General features: G+C 34.6%; 2 protein-coding genes across 2 annotated transcripts; one reads left to right on the forward strand and one right to left on the reverse strand.

The window, feature by feature from the left end:
• Window positions 1–1,044: 1,044 nt before the first annotated feature.
• On the reverse strand, window positions 1,045–5,219 carry LOC107938074 (WAT1-related protein At1g43650). The gene is made up of 7 exons (XM_016871123.2): window positions 4,473–5,219; window positions 4,314–4,376; window positions 2,224–2,340; window positions 1,909–2,143; window positions 1,656–1,814; window positions 1,428–1,579; window positions 1,045–1,332 (listed from the first exon to the last, which is right to left on the reverse strand). Exons 1-7 carry the CDS (start codon window positions 4,679–4,681, stop codon window positions 1,176–1,178), a joined length of 1,092 nt encoding a protein of 363 aa, XP_016726612.1. The 5' UTR covers window positions 4,682–5,219; the 3' UTR covers window positions 1,045–1,175.
• Window positions 5,220–13,398: 8,179 nt separating this feature from the next.
• LOC107938085 (L-type lectin-domain containing receptor kinase VIII.2) lies at window positions 13,399–16,023 on the forward strand. Its single transcript, XM_016871135.2, has one exon. The coding sequence runs from the start codon at window positions 13,746–13,748 to the stop codon at window positions 15,816–15,818; it is 2,073 nt and encodes a 690-aa protein (XP_016726624.1). The 5' UTR covers window positions 13,399–13,745; the 3' UTR covers window positions 15,819–16,023.
• The last annotated feature ends 1,631 nt before the right edge of the window (window positions 16,024–17,654 follow it).

Here is a 17,654-nt window from a genome sequence, read left to right on the forward strand (position 1 = left end):
TCTATTGGTTCTACATGCAATTCGTTTCTCGTTATCCCGAGTTGGCGGAGGGAACAATAGAAATATATAATTAATGCTCAAATAATTTATAATTAAGTTTCAGTTTTCACCTATTAATTACAATATTATTTAGTCACGAAGTCATTTCACTAAAGTATCGTGACTGAGCTCTCCTTTATTATATATCATTACGAAAGCTACTTAATAAGTGCTCGTCCAATGACCTTGTCATAAGTGTGTTACCTTCATCCTTAATCTCTTTGGAATAAATTCGTTCTCCCGATATGTTGTTATTTTATCTCATGGTTGTAATAACTCGATTTTAGCCTGTGTCGAAGAAGTTAATTCCAAGATCCGAATTTATTAAATCAAACCGTTCAAAGATTTTCTATTAAGTACTTACAATACGAGTACGAAATTAGAAAATAAAAATATGAACAATTATATTAGAAATAAAAATTACTTAGTAACTAATTAAGTAAAATTAATTAATAATTAAATTGATTAAATTATTATATAAATAGTACAAGGATTAAATTGTTGGAGAAGCATGAAATGAAAGAATAATTAAAGGGGGACCTAAGTGGTAATTAAGCCTTGGCCTTAAATGGCAAGTGGGCCATTTCCTTTAAGCGGGGCGAATGCATTAAATGTTAGTCATGTTTAATTGTAAGTTTAAATTATGGGTATCTTATATTTTTATTTTAATATCTATAATTTATTAGCTTCATCAGTTGTATATATTAATAATGTTGTTAATTAAGTTGATGGCATAAATCAACTCGACATTAATTCAAGATTGATGACAATAGCAACATAAATAATTGTAGTGCATTTGGTATTTTAATCTGATGTATTTATGTATTTAAGTTTTGTTTACTCATAATCTAATCTATTTTAATTTTAATATTATAAATATTTCATATTCTATTTTTAATTAATTTCAAATTATGTTTTATTATTTTCTTATAGTATTTCTTAACTAACATCTGTTCTGAAATGTAATTTTCAATTTCCACATGTATACGATGATTTTCTAGCGGAAACAGAGAACTTTGGAGAAGCATTGAATTTATTTTCCAACTTACAGTAATTTCCAAGTAAATAGACAGACCCTAACAAAAATGAGTTCCTACTGGATTTTGTGGAGCTTCTCCTTCCACGGCGTAAACGCTTTAAACAGGTGCCAAGCTCTTCAACTCGACAGATTCAGGGACTGCTGTGGCCATTTCATCAACTCCCTCGTTTGACAAAGGCAAGCACTTCAGTTCCTTCCTTTTCCCCCACAGAAATGAGTATAACCCAACTATTATCAGAACCGTTCCAAGCACTCTGAAGTCATATGAATGAGTCAGTAAAGTCTATTATTGATTTTTAAAACCTTTTTATGTTCGCAAAGAAATTGGTAGAAGGAAAATAGAGCATACATTCCGAGCCTTATCTGTTCACCAAGCACTAAAGCTTCTGATATGGCAACGAAAACTAGGGCCAGAGGATTGAACATTGGGGCATAAGTCGGGCCTCGCTTAGCTATCGACCATGTAAGTAAGCAGAATGTTGCTGCCGTACTCAATGCACCCTGCATAAAATTCAAGATCCTTGCTAATTCAAATCTTGGTCTTTCAAGGGAGATGCAATTGTGTCAGTAACATTACCGAGTAAACTATTGTAATCAGCTGCAAATTCCACTCCAATCTCCAGGCTGCCTTGCTCCTGTTTAAGCATAGCCCTATTACTGCTGATTGTATGGACGCAATGATGCATGTTAGCAGCGTTGCCCTGTATTTCCATGGGAAAACTTTGAGCAACTTCACCTGTTTGTTTGAGACAACCAAACCCAACCATTATGATCAAACAAAGAGAAGAGAGGTTAATTAATTAATTAATAATTAGATGATTGTATCAAACCTGCAATATATACCAACTAGCGTAGCAGACGCAACTACCGACAAGCATGAAAGTTCCACGAGTCCATTGAGACTTAGAAACCTCCATGACTGCAGGTCTGTGAAAATGGTGAGCATCAGCGAGATGAAACACTTTTCCTTTATACAGACTAGCTGCCAGTGCTCCTCCCACGCACAAAATTGCACCCGCAGTCTTGATTTTGCCACCTTTGCTGCCTAATCCAAGCTTCTCAATTCTACAATATAAATCAACATTTCATTGGCTTCCTTTTTAAATTATATTACAACATAATGCAACATCAACTATCAAAGTTACCGGAAAATGATGGAGAAAACAAAAGTGACAATGGGAATTATGTTGAGGAAGTTTGAAGAATATGTGGCTGTAGTATCTCGAAGTCCACAATAGAAGAGTCCCATGGCGGCTGTTATCCTGCATGAATCGTCATGTGCCTCATCCAATTAATACATGCTTTTGTTAATTTTAAGCTTTTTTATTTCGTCATGTCAGCAAAGCTAATAAATGTTAACTTTTTTCATTTATTTTGGGGTGACTTGATAAAAAGTACATGTTGAAAAGTTAAAATAGGCAAAAAAATTAAATAAAGAACTAAAATAATATTCTCTATAAAGTTGAAGGACCAAGAAGTTATTATGCCTAACTGGAAAGATACCTAAGCTTCCTCGTGGTTCACACATCATTCCAAAGTGGAGAACACCAAACAAATAGAAAGCGATGGGCAAAACGTAGAAATAAAACAAAAGCAGATCAACCTTTGTCCTTCGTTATGCGTCTAATCAACTATTAACATTACGTCTCAAAAAAGTGGAATGTAAAATGTGCATCACCAAACTAAAAACAAAACTTTTTTTTAATAATCTCTTTGATACCAAAATTTATAAGATAATGCACTTTAGTACATTCAAACTCACGTCCTTCTATATTAACAATAATACTCATGCCAATCAAATTAAGACTTAATCAACAACCAAAATAAAAACTTAAATCCATTGTCTTAATAAAATTGTTCTTTTTATGTATCTCGAAAATATTGATCATATTAATTGATAAATTGCTAACTCATTTTATATATTTTTTAAAAATAACACTTTACTTTTTAATAAAATAAATTGAAAATTTTTTTCCAATATGGATATACAATTGATAAATTAACCAAGCTTAGCTTAATTAAACATCAGTATTTAATAAATTTTGCTTGTTAAAATTTAGAATTTCATTGAAAAAGTAAATTAGTTTAAGTTTTAACCTAGGATAAGGATAAAAACTGGTCCCTATAGGTCAGTATGAGATACACGTGATAAGTCATGTATCACTATTTAGTTATTTCATTAGCTAGTCTAGTTTTTAATAGTACAAATGGATAAATTTTTTAACAAAAAAGGACTAATTTTCTCATTCAACAAATGTAAAAGGACTGATTTGCTAGAGGAAACAAAATTTAATCTGACTCTTAATACAAGACTTCCATGGTACTTTTATCATTAAACATTATTTGGAAGCTTTTCTTTTATTGTTATAACTAGTATGGTTCTTGCCTTATCTGTTTATGTCAAATTATAGAGTAAAAAATTTGAATATTAAAATATGCTCTACATACCTATATACTTTGAATATTTGGAATTTAGTCCCTCTATTTTTATTTTCAGGAATATAATATTATACTTTTCGAATTTAGTTCATCTACTTCTATTACTTGATAGTCATATAACAATAAAAATAACGTTGAAAACATTGATTAAAATTTTCCTCTAAAAACACCCGTTCGAAATCGTCATGATAAAATATATATATTTTTTTCTGTTGGAATAGTTTTCTTGTGAAAAATTGATGCCATCATTTTGATTAAAATAGTTAACAATATTAACCATTTAGACCAATTAATTTTACTATAGAAGTAGAGGGATCCAATTATGTCGAAAATTAAGGTATATATATAAATTAAATGTCAATTTTCAACATAGTCTAGAGGCCAAAATTGAAATTTGACCATTGTTTTATAATGCCAAAGAAAAAAAAACGATGCAATCCTAGAGAAATGTGAAGCTACGTGTCAGTCTTTTAAAACTTGTGGCGTATTCAAATTATATATAACCACGTAATGTTTTAATCGAAAAATTAACGTTATTAACTATTTGGACTAATTAATAACATTATAAAAATATAGGACCAAATTATGTTATAGATTAAATCTCAAATTTAAGTGCTAAATTTTTTTTTGTAAAATATGAAAAAAATCTTGATTGCCACGTGAGGCTTTTGATGATAAAATGATAAATCATTAATCAGCCAAACGTGCAAAATAATAAAGGTAAAAAAAAGTTAGTAGTTTCCACGCAATGCTTAGATCCAAACCAAACCCAAACCAGGAAACTCAAGTGACTTACCCTGTTAAGGCGTTGATGAATAGCCACAACCAAGTCGACCACTCCATCTTCTTTGAATTTTCTCTGCACAATTCGCCACACACACATCTCAATATTTGGAACATTAACTTATCACTCTTACTATCAAATTATATTATATATGAAAAGAAAGACAAAAACCTTTCGAGGAAGAAAGCTAAAGGAGCAACACAAAGAGCAGCAACCAAATGCCGGTAAGCCATGAGTGCGAATATAAAAGATCCTTGACTCAGTACGACTTTGGAAAGCAATTGCTGACCGGTTGCAAACAGCTGCACCGCCAACATGGCGGCTAACATCTGTGACTGTGACCACCCCGACCATTTCTTCATTCTTCCCGTTACCGCCATCGTAAAGCTTTTTCCTCTTTCACAATCGAGTGAAGCAGAAAAGAAATGGCTAAAATTAATTGAAAAGAGGAAGACCCGAAACGGCTGTCACCAATTTGTTTTTGTTTGAATTTTGTAATTTTTTTTTTCTGGCCGATTCCCAATAAGAACAAAAGAGCTGAAAGAAGTGGTTGAAGAGAAGACAAATGAATGCAAGGGATATTGAAAATCCAAAGAGCTAGTTTCTTACAGCTACAGATGCCATGCATGCCATATATATTATATATAATCTGAGTCAGTCATTGGCTATTCATGAATAGACTTTTGTTTCACCAATGCTTTTTACGTGGACTTTTCCAATATAACATAACCGAAAGTATTTGGTCATGTTGATACAATAAGGGAAGAGGTAAGGAGAAAGTAAGGAGGGACAAAGGAGTATGTGATGGAGTTAAAGAAGTTGGATTCATCTAAAAAAGTTTACAGTCGGAAATGAACATGAGGATAAGCTGGTTATTGAAAGAATGATTGCTCACAGTATATTCGGAGCTTAAAAGTTTAATCCTTTCTTCATTTTTAGGAAAGTATTTATAGGAGAGATCATCTTATATTGTAGTGTAACATAGAAGGCCATTAGAGCGAACGTAATGACTTAGCGTACGTAGGGTGTGGATGTAGTGATCCCATACAATACAAGGTTGTTATTCACTAGTGGGGGTCACTTGTTAGAGGTGTGGTCACACTTAGATAAGAGTTTGCATCTAAAAAGCGAGTGTTTGATGAGGTAGTTTGTTGAGCGAGTAACCTTGTCATGGGAGTGGGTCGACAAGGCCACCTTCAAAAAGGAGCGAGCGGTCCAAGTTCTTAGCCGAGAACATGAGGAAGGTTAGGTAACAAAAGTGAGGTATCTAGTCTGAGAAAATTTTTGAATAAAATGAATTCAATGATGGGTGCTTGAAAAAGTATTTTATCGTGCTGCCATGTATTTAAATCCTGGAGAGATATAAATCATGTGAACTCCACACCTAAATATGAGTGTTGGTTAAGCAAAATTTTTAGGGTTTTGAACTCAGATACTTGGATTGTATAAAATGGTACGAGGAATATCCTTTTATAGAAAAGCCTTCTTAGGATTTATTATCTTTTTTTGGTACAACAAAGTTTAGGTATGAGGAATGTTAAATCTGAATAATTGAGAAATGATGAGTCCTTTGGCTAGAAATCAATGAGGGATGACAGTGCATGTGTTTTAATAATCTGATTTTAATATTTTTAAAACTTGTTTAAAGCAGTTTTGGATAGTTAATAATAAATTATTCATATCCACATGAAACGCCAACATTATAGAGCCAATTAATTAATAAATTATTGTTGAGCAGGGCGAAGGTAGAAAATTATTTTAGGGGTCGAAATTAAACTGTAATTTTTACGATAGTAAAATTATAATTTCATCATTTTAAATTAATTTTTTATCATTTTTAGGGGGTAAAGTGCAATTTTACCTTTGTTAATTTAAATTTTTAAAAATTTTAAAGGACTTAAATAAAAATTTTCCATTTTAAGAGGAGTTGGGACCTTGCCAATCCCTCTAACTACACCCCTATATATATATAAATTAGGGTTTTCTTACAAAATTTAAATAAGTGTTTAATTTCGATTAAAATATCCTAACAAATCACTTTTGAGGTATCAATAATAATGCCACATGATATTTCTTTAGATTTCATGAATGATATAATACATCAATATATATAGAAACATCAAACTCAACACTTCTTACTATTTTTAACTCTAAAAAAATATTTTTACAAAATTCTAAAATCCTAAATTTTAAACCCTAAAACACTAGACCCTTTATACCCTAAATCTTGAACTAACTCTTTCTCTAAAATAGTAAACCTTAAAGTTTTAAATTCTAAACTACCATACCAAAAATCATATAAATCTAGTTGAACAAAAAAGACATAAACCTAGTGTTACTATTATTATTTTTTAATTTTATTTAATTAATCAACATTAATTAGGGTTAACATATTATTAAAAAGAATTGATCTAATGTTAAAACACATATAATAGTAATTTGAAATTCTTTTAAAAAATATGATATTGATGTAGTGGCATATCCTTTTATTCTTTTAAAAAATTAAAAGTGAATTATATTTTTAAAAGTAAGTTTATTGATACAAGATGTAAAAAGGGAGGTAGATAAGAGGGAGTAAGAAGAAGACTAAAGTAGTGCAATGGAGGTCGATTTGCTTAAAGAGGTCGAGAGCCAAAATAAGGACAATGGGACAAGCTGATCATGAAGATGAGTGTTCATAATAACCATAGGGTGTTAAAAGGTTCAATCCTTTGCTCATCGTTTCTCAGGGTATTTATAGGAGAGGTCCCCTTGTCCGCGGGTATGACATGTCAGGATATATATTTATGTTCGTTGAATGCGTTATGGATAATCATAGATGCGTATCATGAGACTTTATCAGTACGAGGTAGTTAAGTTTAAATAGACACCTTGTTGCAAACATGGAGTGGATGACTCCATTAAGCAAAAACGGATGGTTATACTTAGAGATATTGAGGTCGAGAGGCCTGTCAGAATGTTATTTTAGAGGATGTCAACGTGGTTCAATGATGCTTCTAGTGCTGACATATGTCCACTTAGCGGAGGGATATAACAATAGCACCCCAATTGAGTGGAAGGTTATAAAGTGACTTTTCACGAGACATACTCTGAAGTTTGCTCAAAGGTTTGTCTTGCCAGGAAAGGTGAAGTAGCATAAGATTTTTAAAACATTTGTCGTAAATGCAATGGTTTTTTAGGGAATAGCGGTCATGATGAGGAGTATACGACATTCTACAGCTAGCCAAATACTATTGGTTATTTTCTTGAATCTATGAAGAATTACTATAAATTGTTCTTTTGTTTTTTCTGACGCCATTTTGTCATTTCAAATTCTTACTTAAGACCGAGATTTTACCTGTCGCTATATTTGATGGAGGAAGGGTTTCATTTGCCACCTCATCAATTTATTATGGACTTGTTGAATTCTTATTGTCTGACATCTAAACAGAGGGTAGTTCCTGGTGGTTGATAATTGGGTTCATGATTAAATTTACAATACATATTGGAAGTCATCCCCATGCAAAATATTGAATAATAATTCACATTTTCATTTTGTTTAAGCTTCACTTTTAATCCTCTAACTTTACAAAAATTACTATTTTGTCTATTTCCCACATTTTCTAAATTGATTTTCATCTTCAATATTAATAATTGGTTCCTTATGAATCTAATTTATCTGACCCGTTTTCGAATTTCCTTTAAATTCACTAAACACAATTCTCAGAATAGTACCCGATGTAATAGCGAAAAATTCGTGACCTTACCCTTGTAATAATGATTGAATCCAAGCACTATCAGGTACGGTAGCATCGATTGCACTGTATTCTAGTTCAGTCGATGATCTTTCCAGTTACTACTGTTTTTTTGTTTCTTAGAGCATCGAGATAAATCAAGTAAGCTGTTAGAAGTTCTGTCATCTTGATTGCCCCCAAACTGAGTCAGAAAAAAGCCCTTAAAAAAGAAAGAAGCTGATATTCGTTCTTTATAAACAAACCACGAAACATTGTCCCTTTCAGAAAAGAGCCTGTTAATTCATTCGCAAGGAAACTGAAGAGAGCAGAGGAGTATTGGCTTCAGTAAAAGAATATCAGATATGTAGTTCTGCAGAGACAAGAAAAGGGCACATCTAAGGAGCCAAAGTCTTCAGTAGAGGACTGCTTGTGAGGAGCCAGGCGTAGCAATTGGCTCTTCTATCTCGGCTATAGTTTACTGAAGCTTTGCATCTTAATTTAAAAGCTGCAATCAAGGTGACTCTTGCCTCTCGGTGAAATGGTAAATTTGCATGTCTTTCAAATGCTTAGCCTTCCGCTGTTCTTCCATGTACATATATACATGCAATATTTACCAATTCTTGGATTCAAATGAATAAAAATGCGTTTTGTAGTTGAACATGTGGCTTTCTATCTGCAAATCATTCAAGGCTGGTGGATCATGGATATGGATGAAATGATGAATATGATAACATGCATCATACAATGCCACTTTGTATCTCTGGTAAAATTGTCTGTCATTTTGTACTCTTCTCACCGACCCTTCTCCAAGATTTGGTCCCATTTGCATTTAGTTTGTCTTGGCTCGGTGGTAGGCAGAAAAATAAATTGCTATGTTAGGACTATTGAAGCACCGAACGTGCGTTTCCCACTCTAATCTGCCTTTTATGCTTACGTACAATACTTTATAGCTAGTTTGTATTCGTGTAGGGAAAAAATATGATTTATCAAGTGGAATAATAGTTTCATATAATTTTTTTTTCTGGGGACGAGTGAATTTTATATATTAATTTTATAATATTTTTATTTAAAATTATTAATGAATTTTCTCAAACAATAATAAATTTAAAAATAATATTATTTAACTAATTTAAATTTATTTAATCTTAAAAAATTTAGTATTAAATCATCATGATTTGAATATTTAAATAAAATAATATATCTGCTAAATTCCTTTTGATTATTTCTTCTTTTTTTTAATACACCTGGATTATAACAGCTTAGATTATTAATAATTATAACCTCTTTCCAATATTTAATCGAGAACTTAAAAATTCACAAAATAAACATCAACATAGTTAACAAAATAATTAATTGGATCTAAATCTTTAAATAAAGAAAGTATAGAGATTAAATTTCTAAAAAAATTCTGAAAGGTAAATTCATTATTTCATTTAATGAATGGAACCATACAATTCAAAGAAAAAAATAACAAACGTTCGTCGTAGATGGTGAAGATAAGCTCCATTAACACAACAAAGGTTTTAGCCTTAGCATCAATAGAACATTATGACACGTTGACAATTGACTTTGTCACAACTCAAGCACAATATATTTGGAATGATTGCAAGCACTTAAAGAAATCAACGCCGGATGTTCCACAGCGGTGAGCAAAAACTGACAAAAGAATCGAGCATTCACCAAACTAGAGAGGATGACAACAAAATCATCCCTAAAATCACTTGTAAAACTAATATTACATGCATAAGCAAGACTAAAAAATGTGCTACAAGAGCAGGCAAAAACTTCTAAAACTGAAGACTTATTAAACAATGGAAAAACAAACAAAAAAATATAAAACTTAAGACAACACGGATCCAAATGACATGTGAAATCATTTATTATTTTAAAATACTCTCAAAACAGAAACAGATTAAGAAGTTGACAAAGAGTCACCCACTTTTCAAGAAAAACTACTGGTGACCAGTGGAGTTTTAGCGAATGACAGGACCGTCATTTGTCCATTACAGCTTGTGAAGACAACAAAGATACCCACAAAATAGATCTGCAAATTGAAAAGAGAGAAGACATGTGTAGTGAATAAGAAGAAGAAAGAAAGAAATGGTTGATAGAAGAGGAAAAAGGTGGGCGACAGCCAGCCCAAAGGCTGGCACCACCGCTGAGCAAAACAAAAAATAAGAAACAAGTGGCTTAGAGAAAAAAAGAAAAAAAATTAAATCCCTAAAATTAAAAGTTTAAACTAAATTCCCAATGTATGAAAAGTACATGGATTAAAAGCATAGTTTAATATTTTTTAAATAACGTATGTATGAATAATTTTTTATTAATATAGTAAAACTTTCTATAATTATTTTCATTAAATGACTTAGGAAATATAAATAAAAAACTTATCTTAAATGTTGTTATATCAAAAGCTTGGACATCAAAGCTAACACATAAGCTGTAATTACTTTGTTATTTAAATTCTCCTACCATTGCCTTTACTTTTAAATAAATTTCATAACAATTATCAACATTTTCTTATATAGATTAATCACATAAGTATTACCATAATCAATTTAACAAGTTTTCACTTAGGTTTTATTAGGTAAAGTAAAATTCTTGAAGTACTTACAACCAAATGCTTGGAATGAATTTTTTTCTTCTTACTCCTTAGCTATCTCTTTTCCTTTGTCATCAATTTGAGATTCATCCATCTTCACTTTGTTTTCATTTTCATATAAAGAAAAATATACAAAATTCAATATCAAAACAATGATCAAATATTATTTCCATACACTTTTGTTGAAACAAACATGAGATAAATGATAAAATCTTATCATTCTTATCTTGTATTCTTACAGAAAACCCTAACTTCACCTTTCTCTCTCCCTTAATGTATGCAATAATTGCCTTAACAAGGAATTAAGCTTTTTTATAAAAAAAATTTGTTTCCACTAAAAATCTGTGGAAAAATTGAAGAACTCGGACTTGATTTGGCTGGTTATGGAGTAAAAGGACTAAAATGAAAAAAAAAAACAAAGTTTTCTCTCAATGAAAGAAATGATGAAACTCTACAAGTTTCCATAATAATCTATTTGTTTTTTTATTAATTAAAATATTAAAATATAATTGGAGGGTGAAAATGAGCATTAAGCCATTTTTTATAATTAATGCTTATTCTTTATCGATGATAGCTTTCAAAGGCTGTGACAATGAAGGACATTTTGGCTATTTATGTAAACTCATACGGAGAAAAGGTAAATTTTGACAAATCTTCACTTTGCTTTAGTCCAAACACTCGGTAGGAGCATAGGCTTGTTATCTCGGGTGTCTATTTGGGATTGCCTTTGGTAATTAGGAAGAACAAGACTAATGCTTTTCAGAGTGTAGTTGACATGATGCATAAACGAATTCAAAGTTGATATAAAAGACAACTTTTTTTATTAGGATAAAGAGATTTTCATAAAATCTATATTAAGTCTTTACCGACATATACTATGAGAGTTAATTTCTTTCTACCATTGATAGAATTTTGAGTGATATGCATAGATTCCGATGGGCGGGGAGAAGCGAAGACCGCGGTTAGGCCATGATAGCTTGGGATATGTTGTGCAAGCCTAAGGGTGCGTGAGAGGCTTGGGTTTTAGACATATTCGACTCTTTAATATTACCATACTTGGTAAACAGGTTTGGAGGTAGCTCATAATGGAGACTCTTTGTGCTTCCAAGTCATGAGTGTGAAATATTTTCTTGAGGGTAAAGTGATAAAGGCAAGACGTGGACAAAATTTATTTTATCTGGTCTAATCTATTGGCGGCAGTTAGGCTTTTAGCTCAGAACTATTATTAGAAAATTGAGGACGATTCATCAGTTTGTGTATGGCATGATCGACGGGGAAATGTAGGCTTTAATGCTGCAACTTTGGAGCTTAAACGGCTCATTTTCATGAGACGCAAAGGTGTGCGAACTTACGACTGAGGGTAGGGGAGATTGGAATTCGGAAACCTTGCACATGGCATTTAGTCCATAAGAGATGGACTGTATTTTGACTATTTCTCTTTACTTGCGCAGGCCAGGTAACACTGTTTTGTGGGGGCACTCTTCTTATGGGAAGCTATACCACTAAGTCTGGATATTTGTGGCTCTTATTTAGGTCTTTGAGCTCTAGACCATATCGATTTTTTTGCATCATAGTTGGAAGCTCGAGACTCTATCGAGAATTAAACTTTCAGCATGGCGCCTTGGCCATGATTTGCTTCCTTCAGTAGCACGGATTGCCTTTATACCTATGTCTACGGATTTTAGGTGTCGGAGATGTGGAGACCCGTTGGAGACTGCTATAAATGCCATCGTGACTACTAGGCATCTCTTGACACCCTTATTTTAGATAATATTAATGATTCTTTGTTGTTTGTCGTTGTAGTTAGTTTCATTGATTGGCTCGAGTTTGCTTGACAAGGAAGATTTTACGTACGAGTCTATTAGTTCTAGTGTGGATTTGTGGAGTGTGCAGAATAATGAGGTCATAAAGGGGTAAAGGTTCTCTCCACACATTGTTATTGACTATGTGCGTGGCTTGCAAAAGGACTTTAGGGTCCATAACTTTCTTCATCGCCCTATATTGTCAAGTGCACCACGGATTGTTCATTGGCAGCCTCATGAAGCTTGGGGCAATTATTTGAGTTCGGAAGATCTCGTGCGACGGGCTTTGCACAACCATTGCTAAGCGCAAAAAATCCCACTTGGGCGGATGCCCATGCCATCTTATTTGGTCTCTACTTTACTCACACTTGTGAATTCCGCCATGTAATTTTAGAGAGTGATTCATATATTCTTGTTTCTAAACTTAACTCTACTAATTTGGATTTGACATTATTGAGCCATGAAGCCCATTCTTTTATTTATTTGTTTGATTTTATTTCTTTCCAATATGTGGGCAATCATGCGGCCGATAGACTAGGTCGACTAGGCTTAGCTAGGTTTGATGAACTTTGCTTTGATTTGGACTGTCCGTCCAAGGTTCATGAGATTGTTATTCACGATATATAATTATTAAGATTGTTTTGGTGAGGATTCTAAACAAGTGTTACTAGAATTTGGTAAATCAGCAGTTAACTTGTGGTCTCTAACAAAAATAGAGCAATAATAGAGTAAGGGGGACCAAGGAAGATGACAGAAAAACCTGCAATCACAGCATCATTAGGCCCACCATGAAATAATGCAAATATAAAACTCGACAGTCCTGTTTGTATGTGGCCCTTATCGGATTTGTGGATTGGAAATTTGGCATGACAACATAATCCTTATTTACGGTATTTGTAATTATCTTAAACTAAAAAGGAATATTTATTATTTGATTCGTATCCTATCATAAAAAGTTCAACGGGAGCAATACTTGAAATGACAGTTTATAAAAAAAATATCGATATTGAGATTAGCTAAAATAAGACAAGAGTTAAAAGAAATTACTGAAAAACTTAGTAAAATTGATATGACCCCTATAATCGGTCCAATACTAAATAAAAGTATTTGGGTTTGAGTGTGTTTTGTCATGTTTTGTAATGAAATGCTTGACTGTTACGAGAGGAGATTGTATAGCCACATCCGTATAAGTTTTAACTATGTCTTTGCTTGGAGCATATCTTTTAGTCCCCCACCCAAACCAAACCAAACCAAAAACAAAACAATAACTCTCTGGTTTGGGATATCGCCATAGCAGAAACTTATCTTCATCGAATTGCTAGAGAAAATGGCCAAAAGAGATTGTTGTTCATCTGGGTTCGCTGTTGGGTTTTCTCGGCACTATTTTGTTTGGTGGTCATCGTCATTTTATCTTCTAGCTTTGATACGGTTCTTGGTTCTCGTGAATTCATCAGCTGCAACAAGTGGACCGGTGATAAACGTGACCAAGCATATCTCCTTCACACATTTCAGCCTTGATGATCCTAGTGTTCTATCAGATGTGAAGCTTCTTGGGAGTGCCAAGTTTTCAATGGAAAAAAGTGTTATCCAAATTCCAGATGAATCTGAGGCTTTTGATCTGAGACATCAAGCAGGGAGAGCCATTTACTCCTCTCCGGTCCGGCTGCTTGATCCATACACCCACACCCCGGCATCTTTTCAAACCACCTTTTCTTTTCAATTCAGCAATTCTTCTAACGCAAGCGTCGATGGGGATGGGCCTAGTCATGGTGGCAGCGGTCTCACATTTATCATAGTCCCGGATGAGTTCACCGTGGGAAGACCTGGACCATGGCTAGGTATGCTCAACGATGCTTGCCAGGAAGATTACAAAGCCGTAGGTATTGAATTCGATACGCGTCAGAATCCGGAATTTGAAGATCCGAATGACAATCATGTTGGCATTAATCTTGCTAGCATTGTTTCCACCAAGGCTATTGATGCATCAGATTTTGGGGTGTTCCTTAATGACGGTTCAGTTCACCGAGCTTGGATTACATATGATGGTCCTCGTAGATGGATGGACATCCACCTCGGATCAGATGGCCACCCTTCAAAACCTGTCTTCTCTGGTTCTCTGGATCTCTCTCCTCATCTGAATGAGTACATGTTCATTGGATTCTCAGCATCTACAGGCAACAAGACGCAAATTCATAACGTACTCTCCTGGAACTTCAGCGCAACGAGCCAAGCTTTTCTTCGTTTCCCTTCGGAGGAAACCTGTGAGAGCAAAATCACCCTCCGTAAATCTGAGGCCGCTCAAAGTCAAACTACCCAAAAGAGATCTAATAAAGAACCGTCCAGCAGTTTTTTTATTTTCATTGCCGTGGCTGTACTAGCTTTGGCTACCATGATCGGTTTCATTTTCTGTAGTCGCAGGGGAAGAAATGACAATTCAAAACTTACAGCGATTCCGGAGAAAACGCAACGTCCCAGGCCTCCAAACAAGCCCCGCCGCTTCACGTTTACTGAGATCTCATCAGCAACTCGGGCTTTTAGCGAGACAGAAATGCTAGGTAGCGATGCCAGAGGTATTTATTACAGAGGGAAGCTTTCGAATGGCTGTCAAGTGGCTATCAAAAGGCTGTCTGCTCAGTTTCTTAACTCACAGCAAGGCTTGGATAGACGACGGCTTCTCAAAGAAATCGGTGCCATGAGTCGAGTTCGTCACCCGAATTTGGTTCCCATAAGGGGGTGGTGTAATGATAACCGCGAAATGATGATTGTGTACGACTTTTACGCCAACGGAAGCCTCGACAAATGGCTGTTTGGCGCAGGGGTTCTTCCCTGGACACGACGTTTCAAAGTCATCAACGACGTTGCAGAAGCACTGAGCTTCCTTCATTCTAAGCAGCTCGCCCACAAGAACATGAAAACAAGCAGCGTTTTTCTTGATGTAAGCTTCCGGGCTGTTTTAGGTGATTTCGGGATGGTGCTTTCAGCAACGGATTCTAGAAGGTTTGAGTCGGCAATTAGCCAGACAACTGATGTTTTCGAATTTGGAATCTTTGTGTTGGAAGTGGTTTCGGGACGGGGGAGGTTAGACCCTGAAGTAGAGCAAGAGGAAAGGGACTTGGTAGATTTTGCGTGGAGGATGCATGTGAAGGATGAGAAGGTGAAGGTGGTGGATGGGAGGATGGGGTCACTGGTTAACTTGGAGCAAGCCATTCGAGCTTTGGACATTGGGCTGCTTTGTACGTTAAATGAGTCTAAGGGTAGGCCTAAAATGGAAGAAGTGGTGGAGTTTCTCAGCATGGACAAACAAATTCCTGAGCTGCCTGCTTGTAGACCCGTCTCATTGTTCCCTTACAACAGTGCCACAGGTCTTTGCACTGGTTATTCTTGCGGCCCATTCAAGTGAATCCAGCTGTTTGCCTGCTTGTATAAAACTTTCAAGATCGGTTTAGTATATGTACAAAAATGTCGGTCAGTCAAGCTATTGTATTTTAAGAGCCTTTCCAAACATTGCGTAATTAGCTGCCTTCATTGGGCAGTAAAGCCCATCTTGTGAAAAATGGACGACAAAATGTCCCAACTAATGCAATCACATACTTTGCACTTATCAATTTTTAATGCTCCTAGTATACATTTTTCTTTGTTTTTCTTTCGAACTGTACGGATGATTTCTCCCCTAAACAGCTATCCTTTAAGTTTTTCTCTGAAAACATTGTACGAATAACCTTCTAGTTGCAGTGGAACTCCAAAGACGCTCGATAGTTGTGAACACAGATTGCCCAATGTGTGAGAGTGAACAAGAAACACTATCATTTATTTCTAACATGTCCTTTGGCAAGAGTGGTGTGATTTGGATGTCCACTAGGTTTTCGCATACGTAAACTCCCATGTCTACAGGAATGGCTCAGTTCCACACAATGGAAGTGTGAGCAAAGTCAATTTATATATACTACTCATGCGGTCGTCCTTTGAGCTACCTAGAAATCTAGGAACGCCCGTGTATTTCAAAAAAAGCTGTACACCCCCATTCAATGTATCTTTCAGGTTACTTCCCTGGTTTCTGATTTTTCCAAAGCATTCCGATTCCAACCTGCTGCAGTCGATACAACTCTGAGGCTGGAGCAGGTTGTAGTAACATACTTGAATATGTTGCTCGTGCACAAATATGCATATTCAACTTTGGGTTTGCCTCCAACAGAGGTACAGGACTCTATGGAGCTGCAGTCAGTCTTAGGATATAAAAGGAAATCATATTATCATCTGGCGAACATTAGATGGACAATCCAAGCTACATTCTAGACTTTTCTTTCTTCGATCGATCCTGCTTCGAATGAAGAATCTCCAAATTTGTCTATAATCTAATAGTAGATCTATCATAGCTTTTCTTTCTTTTTAAATAGAATTGGTACCAAAGTTTGGAGGTAAAAGCACGATATTCCCAAAATTTCTTTAAGCTATCTGGAAGTTTTCTAAAAATATCAGTCAATAATGAATTTAGACAATGGACGTCCAAATTCTTCTAAATTTGGATATTCGTTCATGTTGCGGAAGCGACGATAATATTAATAACAATATTATCAGAAATATTTAGATAATTATTATGCCAACAATTATACTAAGAAAATTCCCAGTTAAATTGGAGGGGTCACAAATGGTCCCGCTTAAAACCCAACAACTAGACAGAACTCACTTAGATATTTATAGCAATAATAACTAAATAAATATAACCAACATAAAGCTATTAAATATAAGCAAACAAATAAGAAATAAAATACCAGAGATTTAACGAGGTTCGGCCAATTTAGCTTACGTCCTCGGACACTACCAAATTAATATTTCTTCTAGAAATATTACAAAGGAGAAGATTTTGGGATGATACAACCAAAGGGGGAGGGGTTCTATATATAACAAACCAAACCCCCTCCCTTTCTATCTTTTCCTAATGTGGGATATTGCCAATATTCAACAAATCTCCACCTTGGCGATATTCCACATCTTCGAACATCTTCTCATAACACAAACTTCAATAGTGTCTTCAATTTTGCAACCAATCGCCTTCTTCCCTTTTGGTAGTTGTGCCAGCTTCCACATCTTGTTTTTCTCTAGAGATTGCATTTCCTCTTCCATTGCACCTAACCATCTATTATTCTCTAAACTCTGAATGGCTTCGGTGTAAGTGGATGGAATATTATCAACAACTGGAAGTGCATAAGCTACCGTGTCAGTGAAACGAGCAGGTTTC

Source organism: Gossypium hirsutum, chromosome D04, assembly GCF_007990345.1.
Source record: "Gossypium hirsutum isolate 1008001.06 chromosome D04, Gossypium_hirsutum_v2.1, whole genome shotgun sequence".
Classification (NCBI taxonomy): domain Eukaryota; kingdom Viridiplantae; phylum Streptophyta; class Magnoliopsida; order Malvales; family Malvaceae; genus Gossypium; species Gossypium hirsutum.

Excerpts from the sequence above, each read along its gene's own strand:
- LOC107938085 (XM_016871135.2), top strand. The coding sequence starts at position 13,746 with ATGGCCAAAAGAGATTGTTGTTCATCTGGGTTCGCTGTTGGGTTTTCT.
- LOC107938074 (XM_016871123.2), bottom strand. The coding sequence starts at position 4,681 with ATGGCGGTAACGGGAAGAATGAAGAAATGGTCGGGGTGGTCACAGTCA. Across the intron at positions 1,815-1,908 it reads CTAGTTGGTATATATTGCAG|GTGAAGTTGCTCAAAGTTTT; the intron begins GTTTGATACAAT and ends TCAAACAAACAG. Across the intron at positions 1,580-1,655 it reads TGATTACAATAGTTTACTCG|GGTGCATTGAGTACGGCAGC; the intron begins GTAATGTTACTG and ends AATTTTATGCAG.